Source organism: Parasteatoda tepidariorum, chromosome X1 (assembly GCF_043381705.1).
Source record: "Parasteatoda tepidariorum isolate YZ-2023 chromosome X1, CAS_Ptep_4.0, whole genome shotgun sequence".
NCBI classification, from domain to species: Eukaryota; Metazoa; Arthropoda; class Arachnida; order Araneae; family Theridiidae; genus Parasteatoda; species Parasteatoda tepidariorum.
Genome location: NC_092214.1, coordinates 32,533,005 through 32,553,224, shown reverse-complemented (window position 1 = coordinate 32,553,224; position 20,220 = coordinate 32,533,005). Strand labels below are relative to the sequence as shown.

General features: G+C 27.0%; 1 protein-coding gene across 4 annotated transcripts in view; it reads left to right on the top strand.

Annotated features, from left to right (window-relative positions):
* The window catches only part of LOC107445936 (Mon2 homolog, regulator of endosome-to-Golgi trafficking), a 67,202-nt gene that overhangs the window by 10,020 nt on the left and 36,962 nt on the right, over positions 1–20,220 (top strand). For all 4 annotated transcript variants that reach the window (XM_016060444.3, XM_071187609.1, XM_071187610.1 and 1 more), the window contains exons 5-16: positions 456–583; positions 1,999–2,130; positions 3,009–3,141; positions 3,222–3,328; positions 4,275–4,400; positions 6,449–6,646; positions 8,015–8,139; positions 10,910–11,209; positions 13,934–14,272; positions 15,224–15,405; positions 17,039–17,235; positions 19,384–19,488. In XM_016060444.3, the coding sequence (XP_015915930.1) occupies positions 456–583; positions 1,999–2,130; positions 3,009–3,141; positions 3,222–3,328; positions 4,275–4,400; positions 6,449–6,646; positions 8,015–8,139; positions 10,910–11,209; positions 13,934–14,272; positions 15,224–15,405; positions 17,039–17,235; positions 19,384–19,488 (2,072 nt within the window). The remainder of the gene's footprint in view (positions 1–455; positions 584–1,998; positions 2,131–3,008; positions 3,142–3,221; positions 3,329–4,274; positions 4,401–6,448; positions 6,647–8,014; positions 8,140–10,909; positions 11,210–13,933; positions 14,273–15,223; positions 15,406–17,038; positions 17,236–19,383; positions 19,489–20,220) is intronic.

The window sequence follows — 20,220 nt, the reverse complement described above, 5'->3', positions numbered from 1 at the left end:
CATTTGTATATTGATAATTTATTAAATGGAAAATACTCTTTGAACTTTCGTAAGGAATTAAAAATTTTTTTGTGATTAAGGTTGTTGGCAATAAGTGTGAATTCTCTATTTTACATTTATAATATTGCACCATTATTTAATACAAAATATTTGAAAGTTTCTAATTAATATTGCCAATTATTTTATTTTGAACAAATAAATTATGTGATAAATGAAAAAAAGAAATTTGTTAGCAAACTGAATGTATATTTAGTCTAACTAAATATTTATGTAATTGAATAATTTAAACACCTTTTAATTGAATACTCATTTGAAGTGTCTTAATATAGACTGTTTCATGCATGACCTCAATTTTTTTTCTGACTTAAATCTTGACTATATGGTAATCTACTAAATAATTATCTGAATTATATATTTATTAATACTGAAATAAAAAATATTAATTTACCTTGCAGCTTTTATTTCTGAAAGCCCAGAAATATTAGAACCTTTTTTTCTGGGTTGTGATACAAAAAACACTAAAATCGTCCAGATGTCTTTAACATCTATTCAGAGATTGATTACATTAGAGGCTATATCATCGGTAAGTGTGACATTATCTACTTTTTCTTGTTAAATTGTTGAATTTGCATTTATAAATTTTTTTAAAAATATACTTAAATTGTAATGGATGAACACGAGATTGCAAATTTTTTTGTTCTCTTTTATAGTTTTATAATATACATTCTCAAAAATTGTTACAGATGTCTGTTTGGCTCAACAATGTTTAGATTCTTTCATTTTGTTAACTTTTAAAATGGGATATTTCAGGGTTTGCAAGTTTTTGATGGTTTTAAAACTAAGAATAATTATTTATGCACATCTGGCCATTAAGACCTATTGCAAAATTTTGACCCTTTTGCTAACGCGTCACAGTGCCAGAACAAGAATACCAAGCAATGCAAACTCATCAGCACAAGGACCAAACTCATGCTTGATCATGAACACCATGCTTGAGTTAATGGGCAAAGGAGGCCTATTAGCAAGTCAACACTCAAGTCCAAATTTGCAGGTTATGTCTACAGACAACCCATCCAAATCCAGAGGCTGCACAAAGTGCTGTTGGCCGACTCACCACAACCCAATGGACTGACCACAGACTGGAAGGCAACTGAACTGTCTTTATTTTCATGTTTTCAAATTATTACAGTCAAAGTTTCGAAAAAAAGTAAACCAAAAAAGATCAAAATTAACATCAATAATATTTAAAGAATCACAATTAAATTTAAAAAGCTAAGATCTAAATTTAAATTTCGAAAACTTACAAAAACTTCATTTGGCTGGGTGAGTCATCAGACATCAAGAATCAATCTCCATAGTTGATGTGGTTTCTTAATTTTTTAACAGCTCTCTCTTCACATGAATGGGACTAATTCAGTCACTGTGGCTTGTGTGATTGTTTAGTCATAGTATCAGCTGTAATATTGAATATATTTTTTATTACTCGAAGTATGATAAGTTGATTTTTCAATAATCCAAAGAACTTTTTGTGTTCTACTCATCAAATCGTATCTATAAGCAAAATTTCTGGTTATAAAAATTATATTTTGAGAAAGTTTTTGGTAGTCTTAAAATTATATCTTTTCAAGATTAAAAAAAACGAAGAAGGAAACATAATTTTTTTGAAACATATGCTTAAATTTTTCTCATTTTTCCAAGGTAAAGTTCAAAACTGTTTTAAATTCAAAGTCTGAAGTTTAAAATAAAATTAGCTATTTTTTCAAGATTCATAAGCATAAATAGCCATCTGTAAATGGGAAAAATAGTAAATTGAGTCAGGTTTTGTATTTTTTAATAAAAATTTGTATTTTTATTTTACTTAATTATGAAACTTTTCTTTAAACATTCAGTTTGGTTGTTTTTAGCAAGGAGCTGCAGGTTTGATTGTTCTTAGAATGAAAAATTGATTAAAACTCTAAATTAATATTTGTTTAAACATGTATGTTAATTTTCTTTTAGACTGCTGCTAGTAATATTATCACTTGTTTGTGGGCTCTAATGGAAAGTGGAACTGAGGAGCTGAAATTGTTACAGACTGTCACTCTTTTAGTAACTACTAATTCTATTGTGCAGGGATCAGTATTAGCAAAGGTAATGAATAAATATGTTGTCAAAACAACTTATGTGTTTTGATAAATCAGATAGTTTATGTCTTTCTATGTGAATAAATTTTATCGAATGAGAGAAACTTGAAACATTTATTTATTCGTATTTGGAAAAATAATTGTCTTTATTTTTATTACTATAACGTGGGGGGGGGGGAAAGAAAAAAAAATTCTGACCAAGTCATTGCATCATAGAATATTATTTAACTAATTTCTATTTAATTTGTGCGTTCTTTTCTTTTTGTTTAACACTGTAATTATAAAATATTTTATAATATGTCTCTTAGTTTACATATTGTTTTTTTGACTTTTTTACAAAGTCAAAAAAAAACAGACTTGCTATTTTAGTGTTATTTAAGCAAGGAAAATGGCAATTGATAAAATAGTTCATTTGCTCAGTACATAATCTTTGTACACAAAAGTTTCAACTCTAATGCAATTTGTGGGAGTAGAATAAGGTAGAAGACTTATGGACCATTGCTGGAAATTTTAATACATGTTTGTGCCTCTGTATCATCATAAATTTATTTATTGGTAAAAGTCTTATTATTTGTTATATTTTGTTAATTTATTTATTAATAATTATATTAAAAATTGTTAGTCCTGGATTTTTCCCCACACCATGTAGTATGCGTCTCATTATTAGTAAGTGTCCATTCTTCTTAATGCAATTCTTGAAATGCGGCAATCTATGTCTATGTGGTTAATGTAGAGACATTATTTTCAGTTTTTAGAATTTTTTGCCTTTTGCATGCATTAATTGATTATTGAAAATCATTAATTAATTGAATTTGTTAGTGCATCTGTGTGTATTTTTTTGCTTGGTTATTCTTTTCTTTCACTAAGTTGGTAATTTTTTTCCAGGCTATTGTATTGTGCTTTAGGTTACATTTCACGAAGAATAGTACTACAAATAACACAGCTTCAGCAACAGTGCGTCAATTAGTCTCAGCAGTTTTTGAAAGAATTGCTGCTGAAGATTTCATTCCAACTGAGAGTAATTTCTGTCAATTATTTAAATTATATTGTAATATTATTTTTAGTTCCTGGAATATTTTACATTATTTTCTATTGTAGGTCTTACTAATCAGTCTAATATTCAGTTGGAAGAGTTAAAAGCTGGTAGTCGTTTTGCTCCTAAATCATTGCCTTGTTATGCATCTGATGGGTTTATGCTATTTCAGGTATATTTGATTGCAAGCTAAATAATATTTCAACAGATTTCTGTAATATTTCTTAGTTGTTTTCTAAAAATAAATTGTCATAAATTGAGCAATAAATAATTCAACTTACATTTCTAACTTGTTTAAGTTTTATATACATAAAATCATTCCGATTATTTTATTTGTATGAAACACCTCAATTTTATATTGTCTTTAAAGTGCTTAACTGAAGAAGTAATTTTTCTGAAAAACTCTTTTGGCTTCTATTTTTAGGATGAAAAATAGAATCTTGTGTTATTTTTTAATTGTTTAGCATCTTTTAATTTTGAAAACTAAATTTTCTTTCAAAGAATCGTTATTCCAGTATTGTATTAGCTAAGTTTGATACTTAACTAATTTGCTTATGGCAATGTGAGTATTACTAATATAGTTTCTATTGCCTTTGGATTTTTTTTATTGGGTTTTTAGTTTTTGCATTTTTATAAAAGTATAAGTTTATCATTTCATTGATTAAGAACTATAAAGTGATAAATGAAATCCAAATGGCAATAAAGTTTACATTAATAATTCATTAGTCGGTTGATAAATAGAAAAGTAACCATGTCTTTGAAAAAAAAATCACTTTGAGAAATAATTATGAAGTTTACTAAATCATATTTCATCTATATTAATGTGAATGCAAAAGGTTTGTGTATTCATATTTCTAAGAATTTGATTTTATTCTTTTATAATAAGTCTTTTATATATCTATTCTGTTAATTATGGTTAAATGAAAAAAAACATAGTTAAATGAAATTTCACACCTGTAGACCTTTTTTCAAGTTATATAACCAATACGATTCAATATTCAGTGGAATATTAAGTTGAAAATAGAAATGCTTATCTGCTGTTTTAATGTAGTTAGTTCTTGTTCTTATTATTTAGTTTATAAGTTGAAAACTAATACTAATCATATATTTTGTTGCAGGATTTAGTTCAGCTGGTAAATGCTGATCAACCATTTTGGCTAATTGGATTAACAGAAATGACCAGAACATTTGGATTAGAACTACTTGAATCTATTCTGTCTTCATTCCCAGATGTCTTTTTTAAAGTAACCTATTTTTCATATTACTATTTCTTTTGACTACACTTCCCATACATTTCTAAATATACGCCTAGGGATTTCAGAAAATTTTAAAAAGATTAAAGGGGAGGATCTGTTTATAATCAGATCCATACCTTCCTCCAAATTTCCACAAGGACACTGCCAACAAAAATACTTCTCTGTTGGTCAAGGATTAGCAAGATTGTTAAATATCCCAAAGAAATACATTCCAAAACACGTAAATACATAAAATATCTGTTGAGAATAAAATACCAAAAATAGCAGCTGGAAAGGAAACAGATAAAAATGACAGTCGGTTAAAAGTATTTTTAATGAGGTTTTTTCTAATAAAATAGCAATCAGATAGAAAAAAGTGTTGGCTTATGAAGTCAGGTAACTCTTATTATTAGTGTTCAAACGATTTTGACGTTTTGCCTAATTGAACTGTTAATAATGTCAATCTGGACTGGTTAGTTGAAAAGCTTTGTGAAGGAAAGAGGGTGTGAACAATTGCAGGAAGAAAAGAACCAGTAGACCTATCAATAGGTATCTATTTCTGAACAAAAATGAACATTTAAGTAAGATGGCTGGGTAGTCTGAAAGAGATGTTTAAAATTACAAACAAGGATACCATATTTAATGTTTTTTTATATATTTATTTTTTTTTTTAACATTTGCTTATATACCAGTTTTTATTTTATTTTATAACCGTCGCTGAACAGCCATCCTAATTTTAGTTTTACAGCTACTAATGTTCAACTATGTAGCGTTGTAATTTTGAACCCAATCCAGGAGATAGGGGAACTCCTGGATCGAGTATTGGGAGATAATTGCCTTCACGGAGGACTTTTTGATGGAACATTTGCGTTACATGGAGAGGAAGACAGCAAGAACCTCCCACAATTAGCCTGACAACAAGGGGACTCTAACCCATGATCTGTCTACCACTGATGATATTTTATGCCTGCACTGTGTCTGTTGCCGGATACGGAATTTGTATTGCTAAGCCGTCACTGGGATTTGAGCCCGGTTCATCTCATCGGAAGGCGATTGCTCTATCACCTGAGCTATCAAGGCTCAGTTTTGAATATTTGAGAAAATCAGTTTTTAAATTTTGAGTAAATTTTCAAGGAAAAATTATACTAGTGGCTAATATATGGATGTGCTGATATTTGGAAATATTTATGGTGTTAGCCGTATAATTTAGTATTGCACATTTGTATGTGTGTTGTACTGCTGTTTGAAAGTTAAAAGTTGAGATCTAAAAAATCTTTTAAAAAATTTAAAGATATTTCATTAAGTTTTTAAGGATTTATTTTATTAATAAAGATTGTTTTTTTTTTAACCGAAAATATTATCTGTTGCTCATGTGTGTATACTTTGAAACTAGGATTATAAGAAACTAATTTTCAAAAAATCTGAATTGCATTGAAACAATATTTAAATGTTAATGCTGTATAAATAACCTACATAGTTATTACTATGGCTTACCTTTAGACCCAAAGTGTTTAGCTTAAGTCATTCATGTAGTGCGACTTTATTTTTGCATATCCTATCTGAGCAGTTAACTACTTTTTCCAAAATCTCAAAATATATACAATGTATATATTTGTTCAGAGAATGACAAATTTGTAAATCAATTAAAATTATATTGTCTTTTATAAAACAATAAATAAAAATTGATATTCAATCAGAATCTTATGTTGCACATCTAACTTGTTTTCTTTTCAAAATTTATTAAATATTTAAGGTTATGTATCATTTATGTTAAAATTATAATGTTTTTATGTCTTATTACAGTTCAAATTTTCTAAAGTTCTTTATCTAATCATTGTTGAAATTTTTGTTCTAAACATATTGTGTAAAATCTGTATGTTGCTAATTTATTACGTATTTGATAACTTTATTTATTTTGTGATACATTTTTCTCTAAATTTATTTTTATAATTATGTATTATGTTTTTGAATATAAACTAAAGTTTTTTTTTAATATGTACAAACTACTTGTTTAAATACATTTAATTGCTTAAACCTAAAATTAATTAAAATTTTAGTTTCCAGAGTTCAACTTTTTGCTGAAAGAAAGAGTGTGTCCTTTGATTATAAAGTTATTTTCACCCAACATAAAGTATCGTCAAGGGGTGCAAAATTCTGGTACTGCAGCAGCTACATCTGATAAACCATATTTTCCAATTTCTATGCGTTTGCTTCGCATTGTATCCATATTAATTCAAAGATACTATAAAATACTTGTAAGTTTCTTAGTATTAAATATATTATGTACTTTGATTACCATGTTACATTTTATTTTGTAATACTTGTATACTTGTTTTTATTGTGTATGCATATATATATATATGTATATATATATATGTATATATATTTATCTATTTCAATGTGCTCAGCAATCATTTCTGTCAAAGCTGAAGTTACTGTTTGGTAGTGCCACTTCACATTTTATAGTGATAATTTTACTTAAAAAATTTTTATGTTATTTTAAAAAGAAATTATTTGTGATATTTCAGCTGACTTATCAATTTTCTTACATTTTTAGGGTTCGAAAAGCCAAATTATAGGAAAATGTTGTAATGCTTTAAAACATTTTTATACTGGGTATTTTGAAATTTATAATGCCAGTGTCCTTTTTTGGAACTTGTATTATTAAATGCCATATACATTTTCATTTATAATATTTGTGAAGAGAAAATGTAGAGAAAAAAGTATTTATAGGCCTTAGAAAGAAATTTTTTACGCATTTAAAAATAATATTTGTTTGAAAATTTCAAATGAAAATTAATTTAAATTTACTTAAAAATTTAGTTAGTTTTTTTATCAAGTATTAAACTAATGAAATTTTAACTAATCATGTAAAAATCACAATTGATTCTGCTTATGTATGTATAGTGCGTCAAATGCACTAAAAATCATAGAGGGGAGGCATGATTCTCCAGCACTCAGAAAAATAGCATGTAGTATGCAAAATTATTATCGAGCTTTATATAAATATAAGTATATATATTTTTTCTTTATTAGTTGCTGAAGAAGAAAAGTCGTATGTTACATCGTTGCTTTTCTTCGATGCAGGTCCTAATTAAAAGCCTTGATTGTTACAATATAACTCTTCTTGTTTTGAAATTCCTTGTTTTATTTATCAGTCGAAAGAATAAATATGAATGGCATATTAATAGATGAATAAAATAGTAGAGAATTCAATTTTTAAGAAGGGACCTGCCTTTAGTATAAAGGGACCCAGGAATTCGAAACTACTGCATCCGAAATTCCTGTAATTTTCAAAGTGTAGTGGACTCACTGTACCACCTAATAAAAAAACTTTTACAGTTAGACCAAAAGACTGATTGCAAATGTTCAAAATTTGTTTTAGATTATTGCATACGTAGAATATCTATTAAATGCTTTATTTTTTTTCCATGCTGCATCCAATTTAATCAATGGTACAAAAATTAGGGTTCAATTTGTTTTTATATGTAGGAATTTAAAAGGTATTGACATAATTGTCAAATGATGATTTGCTTGATTACACTGTATGCATATATATTTTTTGCCTGAAAAATTTATAATTTGTTTTTATATCTTTGTAATACATTTAATTTTTTTTATAGGTGACTGAGTGTGAAATTTTTCTCTCTTTAGTTGTAAAGTTTTTAGATGTTGACAAACCGCCTTGGCAACGTGCATTAGCCCTAGAGGTACTGCATAAAATGTGCATACAACCGGAATTATTAAAGTAAGAGAAATTTTTGACGTGGTATAAATCTGTTACCTCTGAAATAGCTATAATTATTTTACTACGTTATGTTAAAGTTTTTTTTAAAAATAAATTAAATTGAAATAGCTTAAAATTTTCACAATTTTCTTTTTAAGATCTTTAATATGATCATGATGAATTTGAAGTAAATTGCTTGATAACTAATTTACTCATTTTCAAAAATTTTACCTATATTTGTACACATCCTTATTTTTTTTAAGAAAATAACAAGACTATACATTAATAGTCTTCCTACCTATCTGTCTAAAGTATTTGCTAATTTTTGAAAGTCTTCGAAAAAAAAATTTTAGAATTTTTTTTTATTATTTTTTCCCCCATAGAAAACTATTTTACTATAGTTTGTTTCAGGTTTATATTATTTGTACCCAGTTCTAAATGGTTGTGTGGTGCATCTACTGAAAATTACTGTTATCAAATAAAAAACACGGATTTATTTAGAAAAATTCTTTTTGACGTAATTTTGAGGATCAAGTTTAATAGTATTGATTAAATAATATCAAGTTAAATAGTATGAATTTTTCTTTCCTGTGGAAAAACTATTTACCAAAACAAAATTTTATTTGATTTGCTAAATTTATGATTTTATTGCATTTTGCGAAGTGGGGAATGTTTAGCGCGGGCCCTGTATATATATATATATATATATATGTATGTATGTTAAAAATATAAAAAAATATGGAAAACAATATTAAAAAATTGATGAAAAGAGAGGAAGAAAAAATATTAAAATAAAATATTTTTGAAAATTTTTTTATTTAAAAAAATTTATTTAAAAATAAATTACAAAATAATGAAAAGATATAATCTCGTTATCAGCTCACATGATTATATCCATAAAAAGGAGTTCTATGTATATATATATATTTTGCATTAAAATTATAATCAGATTGGTCTAGAACAATTAGATTGTATAGAGTTTTCTTATTATGAATTTTTAATTTTATAACAGTTGTTGAACAGCCTACCCAATTCTGGGTTTTCAACTACCTATGTCCAACTCTGTATCATTGTAATTTTAATTCCAACCCAGAAAGCAAGGGAGCTCCAGGATCTGTACCCCCAGAGGTATTGATTTGTTATGGAAACATGGAGGATTTTGTGACCCGACAGATTTAATGTATATCAGTCACCATTTACAACACGGGGAGACTTCGGGCGGCTGGGATTGAACCCACGATCTCTTCGATACGGGCCCAGTGCGCTACCAACCAGGCTATTCTGGACCTCTTATTATGAATTCAAAAATAATCTATAAAATTATGGTGCTAATGGCTAAACCAAAATGCCCTCTTTTAAATAAATAAACAGAAAACAATATTAATTTGTGCTAATTTTTTTTGCTTTTATGAAATCTTGATTTCTGATAAAGTAATTTTTTTCTTCCAATGTTTTTAAAAAAAAAGTTCAGTTTTTTTTTTCTTTTTATAATCCTATGTTTGTTTATCCATTAGTTCCTACTATCCCTTTTTAGAGATTGCACTTATAAGTATTTTTTTTCTTTCTTTTAAACATTTGTTAAAAAGCAAATACTAAATTAATAATTTTGACTTTTTTGTTTCAATTCTGTATTAAAATAAGTTTAATAACATCCAGATTTAGAAAAAATGCCTAGTTCGTAAATTAATATTTTTTTTAAACAATTTGAAATCAAAAAATATTTTAGTAAATATATTTGTTTGATCCAATGTTGTTTAGTTGTAATATTATTTATTCAAGCTATTAGATTTTGGCATTTTACTTTGCGTCTCAAAATTTCACAAATTTTCAAATAACACAAAAAGTTTTCAGCTAGGATTTATTTAAGTAACTTTCCTATTGATTTCAATATGAGCATTAATGTAAAGAAACCTTTAATAGCCTAGAGAAAATTAGATTCTGATTTTTTTTTAGTATAAACTATTCTGATTTTTTTTTAGTATAACTTAACATTAGAATTGATGTAACGATCATTTATGTAAAGATCGTTCCTAACAAAAACAGCTTCTAAATTTTTAAAATTTAGATATAACTTAATATTTCAAATTAATGCTTTTAAAATATTTCTTTCTTAAAAATATTGTTTCATATTAATAATTTTTTTAATTATGATTCTTACTGTCTGTTAGTTGTAAAATACTACACTAGATAAATCCTCTAGTTTTAGAAGCCAGAATAAAAATATCTAATTCTAATAGCTGCATTAGAAGGCAAGGTGTTTGATTATCTTGATATTCTTGATTTTCCTGATAAATATTTTGTTCTTTTTGGTCCAGATTTTTAGCCTTTTGTTCTGATTTTTGTAAATGTTCAAGTCATCCCAATTTCTTCAAATATAATTGTGGATTTTAAATAATTATTTTAAAAAGTCAAAAAATTTAGATTTTTTGTTAAATTTCTTTTCATTTTAATTAATAATGCATGCAAAAACCAAATAATTTGATTTGTTGAATTAGAGACTGTCCCCTATTTCTATAAATGGTTCATTATCCTGGGGGTCGATAAAATGATTTACAGCTTAAAACAGATTTAGTTAATTAATTTGCCTACTTTTTTTCATAATATTTATTATCCGACATTTTTTATTAGATGCATTTAATTTTATGATTGATAATGATTTATTGCTTGTTTAATATGGCAGGAAATAAAAATTAATTTAGCACTGTTTTCACATTAAAAACAACTTATTTATTTTTTGTTATGAATTTCAACCATTAATTAATTGTTCTAAAAAGTTTTGTTTTTCATCTAGGTCATTTTGCCAGTCATATGATATGAAACCTCATAGTACGAAAATATTTAAGGATATTGTTAATGCTTTGGGTTCCTATGTGCAATCGATGTTTATCATCCCCAGTACTGCCAATCCAGTTCTCCCTGGAAACATGTCTGTTGGCTGTGGAGCTCCTCCATCTGTTGTTCAAGGTCAATCTCCAGCTTTACTGGCAGGAATGCCTGTTGGTCCTGGCATTACACCACAAGCTGGATTTTTGTATCGTGGTATTTGGCTTCCTATAACTCCAGTTCCTTCTGGAACATGCAAACCAGTATTGTAAGCTCTCCTTACCATCTATTTCTCTTTATCAATGCACTTTATTTGCATACTGTTTTGAAATAATTTTATTGCTTGTGCCTTAACTTTGTAATGTGTAAATATTTTTTGATATCGATGAAAATCTTCAATTTAGAATAGTTATCAAATGTATTATTTTCTAGAAGAGTAATCACTTTTCAAAGTCAAAATAGTGATTTACTATACAATTTTGATGATGGGAAAATCAAAATTTAAAGTTTATTTCTTATAAGAAAATGAAAATGAAACTAACTGTTGCTTACTATGTCTTGTAAAACCAATTTAGTCCCTAAAATTTTCTTTTTCTCTCCACTTATGAAGTGGAAAAACAAAATGTAAAGCTGTGAGTGGTTGTATAAGAAGTTTTTTTAATTGTCAGCAAGCAAGATGAATTGAAGGAACAAAAATTTCATTTGTTTTTTTAAATAAATTTAAAAAAAGGCTTGGTATATTAATACTCAGATTATATATGTTTTGCAAAAGTATTGTTTAGTAATGTTGAAAAAATGCTCTTTAGTTTTAATCTCAAAGAAAGGCAAAATAATTGTCTTATTTCTTATTCTTTAATTAAAGAAAAAGATAAGATTTACAATTTGAAAAGTTGTGAAAAAAGTTTCTCTGTAATTGTTTTATTTGCTGCTGGCTAAAAGCCAGTAGGATTAGCTTTGTTTGTCACACTCAACAGAACCACTACAAAGGTCCTAGCCTTATAAGGTCTTTATCATCAACCATTTTTTCTTTTTACATGTTATTTTTTAAGAACTAATAATCTCTAGATCAAGTATTGGACAAAATTTGTCTTAATGGAGGACTTTTTGATGGAACTAACCCACATTTGCGTTACATGGAGAGGAAAACCACAAAAACCTCCCATAGACTGTCGGCAAGGGGACTCTAACTCATGATCCATCTGCCACTGAGGATTAACCTTAGATTTTTGATTGAAATTTCATCTTAGCCTTAGAAATACAACGTACTTTATCATAGTAATAAAAGAAATGATTGACTAATCAGTTCTAAAAAATAACAAGCAGTTTTGTATTTTAGAGAAACTTTTCAGTATATTTAGAAAATTAGATTTCAAATTTTTCTGCATTTCATTTAATAAAATAATTGCAAGAGTTTTTGCATGCAATATAACTGGTTTAATTTTTAAACTGTTTATCCTGTCACTACTGTAAGAGACCAGTTAAAGAACCTTATAATTTAGATGGGTAGTCACAAGAAAAAAAATTATAATTTAGATGGGTAAGTAGTCACAAGAAAAAAAATGCAAATTTCGTTTTTCAGAAAATAAAATTCATTTCATGGGGCATAATTATTACTGTAAGTAAAGTGAAATGAGTACAGAACTAGATTATGTTTTAAATATGTATTTTATCCTTTACCATAATTATTTGTTTCCTAGTTTCAGTTTGATCTTGGCTTGTGCAATGGGAGGAAAATTAAAATTTAGCCAAAAAGTAATGATTTTAAAGAAACAATATATACTTCTTTAAAGTATGATTTTAAAGAACAATAACAATCTTATTAAGATTTACTTAAAATAAACTCTTTTTTCAAAATATTTGAGAGCATATAATCTACCTCTTTCAATGATGGCTTCTAGTTAGTTATCAGTTTTCTCAATTTTTTCTCTCCTCATTGTCTTCTATACTCATCTATTACTGAATGTGCTTTCTATAAACACCTGAATTTTAAGTTTGACTGATAGCCATTTGCCACTGTAACTTTGTTGCCACTTTCTTTTTTTTGTGACTTCATAAAAATTTTAATTAGATATTCAGGTTCTAGATACGACTTGAAATACCTTGAACCTGCTCAAGTTTTATCCAACATCTCCAAGTTACAATATAATGATGAAAATCTATACTTCTAAAATTCAGAAACCTTCAAAATACAGATAATTTTTTTCTACATATGGCAAGAAAAATGAACTAAATCAGCTTTAAATTTGAGGCGACTTGTGGTAATTTGCATTTCTTAATTGTATCATTTAAAAAAATTAAATTTAAAAATTATTCGAAATATCCCTAGTAATATACAAACTGCTGGAAAAAAAACTATTCACAAAATCACATGAATTTACGATGAATTTGTTGTGCTTCGAGCATACCAAAAAGTGATTACTCAAATGCACTAGTCTTAATTCTTTTATACTATTAAAAGCATAGAAATTTTAAAAAGTCTATAGTAATTACACCCAAAAACATAGATACACCCATTTGAATTTATGGCAAAATCGTCACTAATGGTGTATGGCATTAAAGGCAATTGAAAAAAAAATCAAGCACTATTCAGATTTTACTCATTCACTTTCTCTCATTAAGTTTCTACCTTTCTTCACTCAACATTCCTTCTTTATGAGGCAACTTCTGGTTTCAACTTGACCTTGAAGTAACTATGATAAGAGTAATGGAATTTTCAATACCCAAGAGAATGTTTGTTTAGTTTTAGACATTGAATAACAGTTTTATGAATTGCATAGAGAGTGCTTAATCAAATTTGAGTGCTGCTGTAGTCCTGTCTCCTTTACAAAATTTATCATGGAATGAAAGGTGCTTTACAGTGAGATTTTTTTACATGTAATCTATCTTAGATAAATCTTGTTATGTAGAAAATTATTTTTACATATTTGTTTTGAATTCTTTAATGTTTTTTTGCATTTTAAGCTTTGACTATTAATTGTTTTTTAATTCTTAGTTTAGATCTGTTGGACAGGCTAGAAGCACCAGCTGTTCCTGAAGGTTATGGAATTTCCGTAGCATATGCTTGCCTTCTTGATGTTATAAATAGTATTGCAACTATTATTTGCCCTCAAAAACAATCTTCTGCTTTTTTAACAAGTGAAACTGGTACAACAGAGAGTGAGGAAACTATTCTATCACAGCCTGAAAAAACATCATTGACAGAACAAATTTCAGAACTCTCTGTATGTGATAAAATATGTGATATTGATTGTCCTCTTGAGCTTTCAGAACAAATAATAAATTCAACATGGTGTGGACTTTTAGCTGCATTCACGCTACTCATCGATGCCAGGTAGTGTTCTGTTTATTCAAATTCTTCAACACATAGATCTTTTTAAACTCAGTGTGTATTAAAATGTGTCAAATATTACTTTCATTTTCTTGTCAATACTTATCTCTGTTACTAAAATTTTTTTACTTTGTTTTTTTCTTAAATATTTTATCCTAATATTTAATTGTTGACAACATTTTTTATTTATTTATAAGATAATGAAATATGGGATAACTTAATACAAATAGGGTAAGAAAATAACAAAGTTTGGAATATTTGTGCTTATTAAATTGATCCTTTTATATAGTACATTGTTATTTGAGCACTCAATGGATAATGTAATACATATTTTGTTTGTGTGTCATAAAACCACTATCTTTTAAGTTTCCAAATTATTAAAACTGTTATGTGTTAGATTTATGATTAAAGTAAATCGAATGGTGCTCAATTTCAATGTTCAATTTCTCCTGCTTTTTATATGCTCTTAAATTAAACTACTTTTTTACTTTTTACTTTCATCTCTGGGTTTTAAAATAGAATGGGTTTAAAAAGCAAACAAATCAAAAGCTCATTATAGAAGAACCACATAATTGCTTGACAATTTGGTAATAGCAATTGGTAATTTTCATAAATATTTAGGGGAAGTGTGGAGATCATCATCAACAAATGATTCTGAGAATTAGTGAAAGGATAATAAAGAATGTTTGGTGGTCAGCAATTAGTGTTTCCACTATAATACAATAGGCCAGGAATGGGAGGAATTCCCCATTATTAATATTTACTTTACAATTTTTATATCATATTTTAGTCACTGTTGATGTGTTAAACTAAATATGCTACAATTTTTATTCATATATAATTTTTGTTATTTAAAGCATTCTTTTGTATCCATTATTACAAATTCAAATATTTATTTTCTTAAATATTTATTCGAATTCAAATATTTATTTATTCTATATATCTATTTTATAGCACTGATGAAACTGCTACTGAAAATATACTCAAGACCATGCAAATTTATAGCAGTATATGCGGTACCTTAAATATGACAATACCCAGAGATGCTTTTATAACAGCCATGTGCAAAGCTTCACTGCCTCCTCATTATACTCTGACGGTATTAAATACAAATTTACTCAAAACAGACAGTAAAGGTATTTTTTGATTCATTTGAATTTCTACTTATTTCTTAATTTAAAAAATTTTTTGATTATGTGCATACCCTGTGACAGAATTACAACGACGGGGAAAATTTTGGTTTTCCCTTCTGCATAATTTATTTGAAGGATGTTTTTTTTCTGCAGAATTTTTTTTAGAAGTCTTTCTTGTGCATCAGAGAGGAAAGAAAATAATCATGATTTTTTTTTCTCATTTGAGATTTAAAAAAAAAAAATTCGGTTGTGACTGGTTTCTGCATAGGAATTAATGCACAGATTTTGCGATTTTTAATTTATGTACGACTTTTAAACTACTATCGTTTAATTTATTGAAAAATTTTCATTTTTGTAACGATTTGCAAAATTCGAAATCGGAAATAATTATTGCATTTTTCCACCTGCAAAATGCGAGAACTTCACCTATAATATAAGAATGAAAAAAATATTACTTTTACTATTAAAATTTTTTATACATTTTTATTCTATACTTTCTTCTGTAAACAGAACGTTTCTGTTACTTTAAATTAGTAGTTGTTATAATTAAAACTATCTTAAATCAAAATATTAGTTCTAAGGAAGTTTGTTGCAGAAAGATCGAAAAAATTCTGCCATAGGGTGTGCATAAAGATATATATATATGCAGTACAAAGTCTCACATTCAGACGTCCATTTTCCGGAAGTGTCTTTCTTTTGGGCAATTTTTAATGAACGAAACTTTTTTCTTTTTAATTTTTTTTTATGTTATCGATCTGTTAATATAAATCAGCAAAAACTTTTTTTTTAAAAATTTGTTATTGCTTCTCTAATAGCTTGCTTCAATAAGCACACTAAAAAAACTGTTGAAAACACTAGAACAGTTAAAGAAAAACAAACTTTGGAGTGAAGAATAAACTATGAATATTAATGAGACGGAATATTAATAATGTTTGAAAAGAACTTTGACAGACAAGATTTATTTCACTTTAAATTATAGATTTTATCTTATATTTTAGGTTTATTTTTATCTATGAGGATCATGCAATTAGTCTAACACTACAATGAAGGTTTTCCAACAAGGAGTTTGAGGAAATCAATATAAATTATTAGAAACAAAAAAATGTATTTTCCCCACTCTATGCTGTAGAAATTATTAATTGGTACTTTGAATCCAAACGTTGAGAAATCAAGAAATCAAAGTGTCATTCAAAAGTAGTAGTCATTCAATCAAAATGACTTTACCAAATAAATATATTCATATTCAGCACATTTAAATCTATGGTAATAGTGTTGTTTCATACTATGATTTTATGTTTCATTTGGTGCTATTTCTTTGTTTATTCAAGAAAACTATTAGATTTTTTCTAAAATTGTTAAGTTTAAAGTTAATAGGTTTCTTAAAGTTTTTTTTATATAATTAATTACAACTCATACACTGTCTTTTAAGACACTTAAATTTTTAAAGTCCTTGATAAAATGAAATTTTTTTAAAAATGTATTTTTCTTAAAATTTCAAATAAATAATAAATAAATTAGAATGCTTTTTTTTAAAACAATAATTTGTTGTTTCAAGTGTCGCCTCTGATTTTAGAATGAATATTTTTTTTCAAAGTTAAAATAGTTTGCAAATAACTTATTAAGATATGTTTCTTAGGAGATAGAATAAGAGATTGTAGTGATGCAAGTCATCCTGGCCTTAATTGTAATAATCTTGCTGGAGCATCTCAATTACCATTGGGACTTTATCTGGGTGGATGTGATGGTTATGAAATGCGACAACAGGTTGTTGCTGTTGGAACTCCTCTTCCTACAGCTTCTTTACCTCTGGGGGCACAGCAAGGTCCAGTAATGGTTAGTTCTTACAATTCACTTTGGTTGAATTTTTAAATTTTTAATTTATTTTTATTAAGTGGAATTAAATCAATAATATGAATTTAAAATAACATTAAAAGCATTATATATTACAGTTTTTGTAAAAATGTTATTTATTGATAAATAGATTATAATATTTTAGTTAAGTAACAATAAATAAAAAAGATTTTACTACCAGTTCATGACAAGGTTTTACTACCAGTTTTTCTTCTTTTCTGTCTTACTTTCAGTTCTGGTAATATCTTTTAGTTCCTGGTTGCTTGGACCTGCGACTAAATTTTCTTAATTTTTACCCCTGTTGTGTATATATACATATATATGCATATATATACATGTACTTATAAATTATCATTTAAAAAATTTAAACCTATATATATATATATATATATATATATGCAGTTAATTCTCAATTATCCGTGGATAGAATAATACATAATACATAAAAGTTTTGAGAAGAACATGCTAGCAAACATTCATGCTCATAGCCTAGGTGCTCACAAGTAATCTAATAATGGGTCTACATGTAAACATAGCAGCTTCAAGTGCAATATCTAAGTAGAAACGAGCATTGAAAAGGTGAAAATGGTGAACCTGAGTTAAAACCTGAGTTATGATTTACTACAAATGCAGAATGCAGTTCAAATTTTAATGAATGGATTGCGCACCCATCAAAGCAGTTTCTTCTCTTGGATCGTATTGTTATTCAAAGCAATGATACTGATAGCATGCAAAGAAATTTAGTTTTTTTCTGTCTTGCCTTCATATTATGAATGGGAAAGATTTATCCTCAGTCATTTATTTAGTCAACATGTAGCACATTCTTGGGACTCTTATCAGCTATAAAATTGATAACTAATGAATGAGGGTGGTCCCCAAACAGCAATTTTACCCCTAAAAGAAAAAGAATGAAGCAGGGCTTTGAATAATTATTGATTGATACTTTGATATGATTGATACTTTGAATTGAATATAGGCCATATGCATGATTTCAAAATTGTAGTCAGTTGTTTATTTTTTAGTTTTGTTATTAATAAGAGTTTCTAAAAGTCGTGTCTGTGCAGTAACTCTTTATAATAACTGACTCTCGTGTTTCGAGATTCTATTATGCGTTCTTTTTTCAGTACTCCAAACTGAACTCTCGAGTTAGAAGTCTACTTATGTGTGTTTTATTTTAGCCTCCTACTCTCCAACATCAGGAAACAAAAAGAGTTAGCATCCTTTTTCATGCAGAAGTAAAAAAAAAAATTTATAAGAAGATCATGTGAAGAAAACTGCTAATAATAGATATTGAAATTTATCATTTGTATTAAAAAAAATTGTTGCATGTCTTTTTTAAGCGTTTTGCGGATTATCGGCGAATTATATATATATATGTTCACTTCGTTGGCCACTCTCAATTGCTTGGATAATCAGAAATTTACTATATATATATATATGCATTATAATATGTATGTATTTACGTATATATTTATATTATATTTAAAAGATTCTCTGATTATGTACTATAAATTAACATTATTAACTCAGTTACCTTACTTACCATAAATCATTTTAAATTATCAATTATCATCAGTAGTTTAGTTCAATCTTACCTCAATAATAGAAGAAATAAATGCTTGCTATTAATAATAGCAGAAAGAACTATTGAATATTGAAATTAAGGTACTATATCCGAAATTTCTATTTTGCAGAGAATCTTCAAATTTTGAGTTTTGATCGAATTTGAATCTATATAACACTTAACAATATTTTTAATGCATCACACTATAAATCTCAAAATTCAGGGTACTACCTTTTTGCTTTTCATTACAGTAAACCAATTTTATCCCCTGTTATTCTATGGAGAAACTTTGCTTATCAAGGAACTTTTTGATTGTATTTGTTTAAATAGAATAACAGCTGCAGTTTTTGAGAGCATTATGTCACCACACATCTTAATATTTAAGAAAGGTTTTTAGGTAATTGTTCTAGCTGTGTGTGTGTTAAGCAAAAAAAGAAAAAAAAAAACAGTATTTTATGAGGAACATGATTTTTTTTAAAAAAAACTTTCATTATCCATGTCTTAATTTATATTTTCTTTTCATTTATGGAAAAATTATTATTAAACTATTAGTTTTTTTTTTTTAGTTGACTGCAAAGAATTTGCAATGTATGCGAGCTGTGTTAAGCTTAGCTCATTGTCATGGTTCAGTTTTAGGTACAGCATGGCATCTTGTCTTAACTACTCTTCAAGTAAGTTTATTTTATTTATGTCTAAATACTTGAAACTTATGAAGATATATTTCATATTTGTAATATTGAAAGTTCAAGCAAATTTTTATTTAATATTTTCCTTATTGTCAAATGCTTGTTTAGGTTTTCGAGCATTAAAATTTGAGTTGGTAAAATAGATTTATATCTATACAAAATATAAATATTAATAGATTTTGTACAGCGCACGAAATAAAAATAACTAAATAAGTTTTGATAGATTGGTGTTTGTGATACTAGCATACAATTTTAATAATTTGACTGGTTTACTTTAAATATGCCAATTAGTTTTAGTAGGCGATATTTCAAGTTATTAAATCTGACACAAAAACGTACTTTCCCTGAATGAACATGCCTTTACATCAACAGATTAGTTTCTTTATCCTCAAAATCATCACAATTTTGAAAACATGGCCACAATAGTTTAGTTGTAAGAGTGGTTGGAAGTTTTGTCCACCCTGCAATAATTTCAGTTTTTGATTTCGCTGTCTTGGGTGATATTTTTGACAACGTTTTGCACCAAATCGTTAAACTTGTTATTTCTAAAGATAATTTTGCTTGAATAAATATTTTTATATTTATTCATTATTTATTAATATTTGTTAAACACTTTTGAATTGTGAGGTACATAATTTTCAAATAATTTTACATAATGTTATTTTAAACGACAAAATAAGATATTTTAATGAAATCAGGCAAATTGTTTCTAAATAA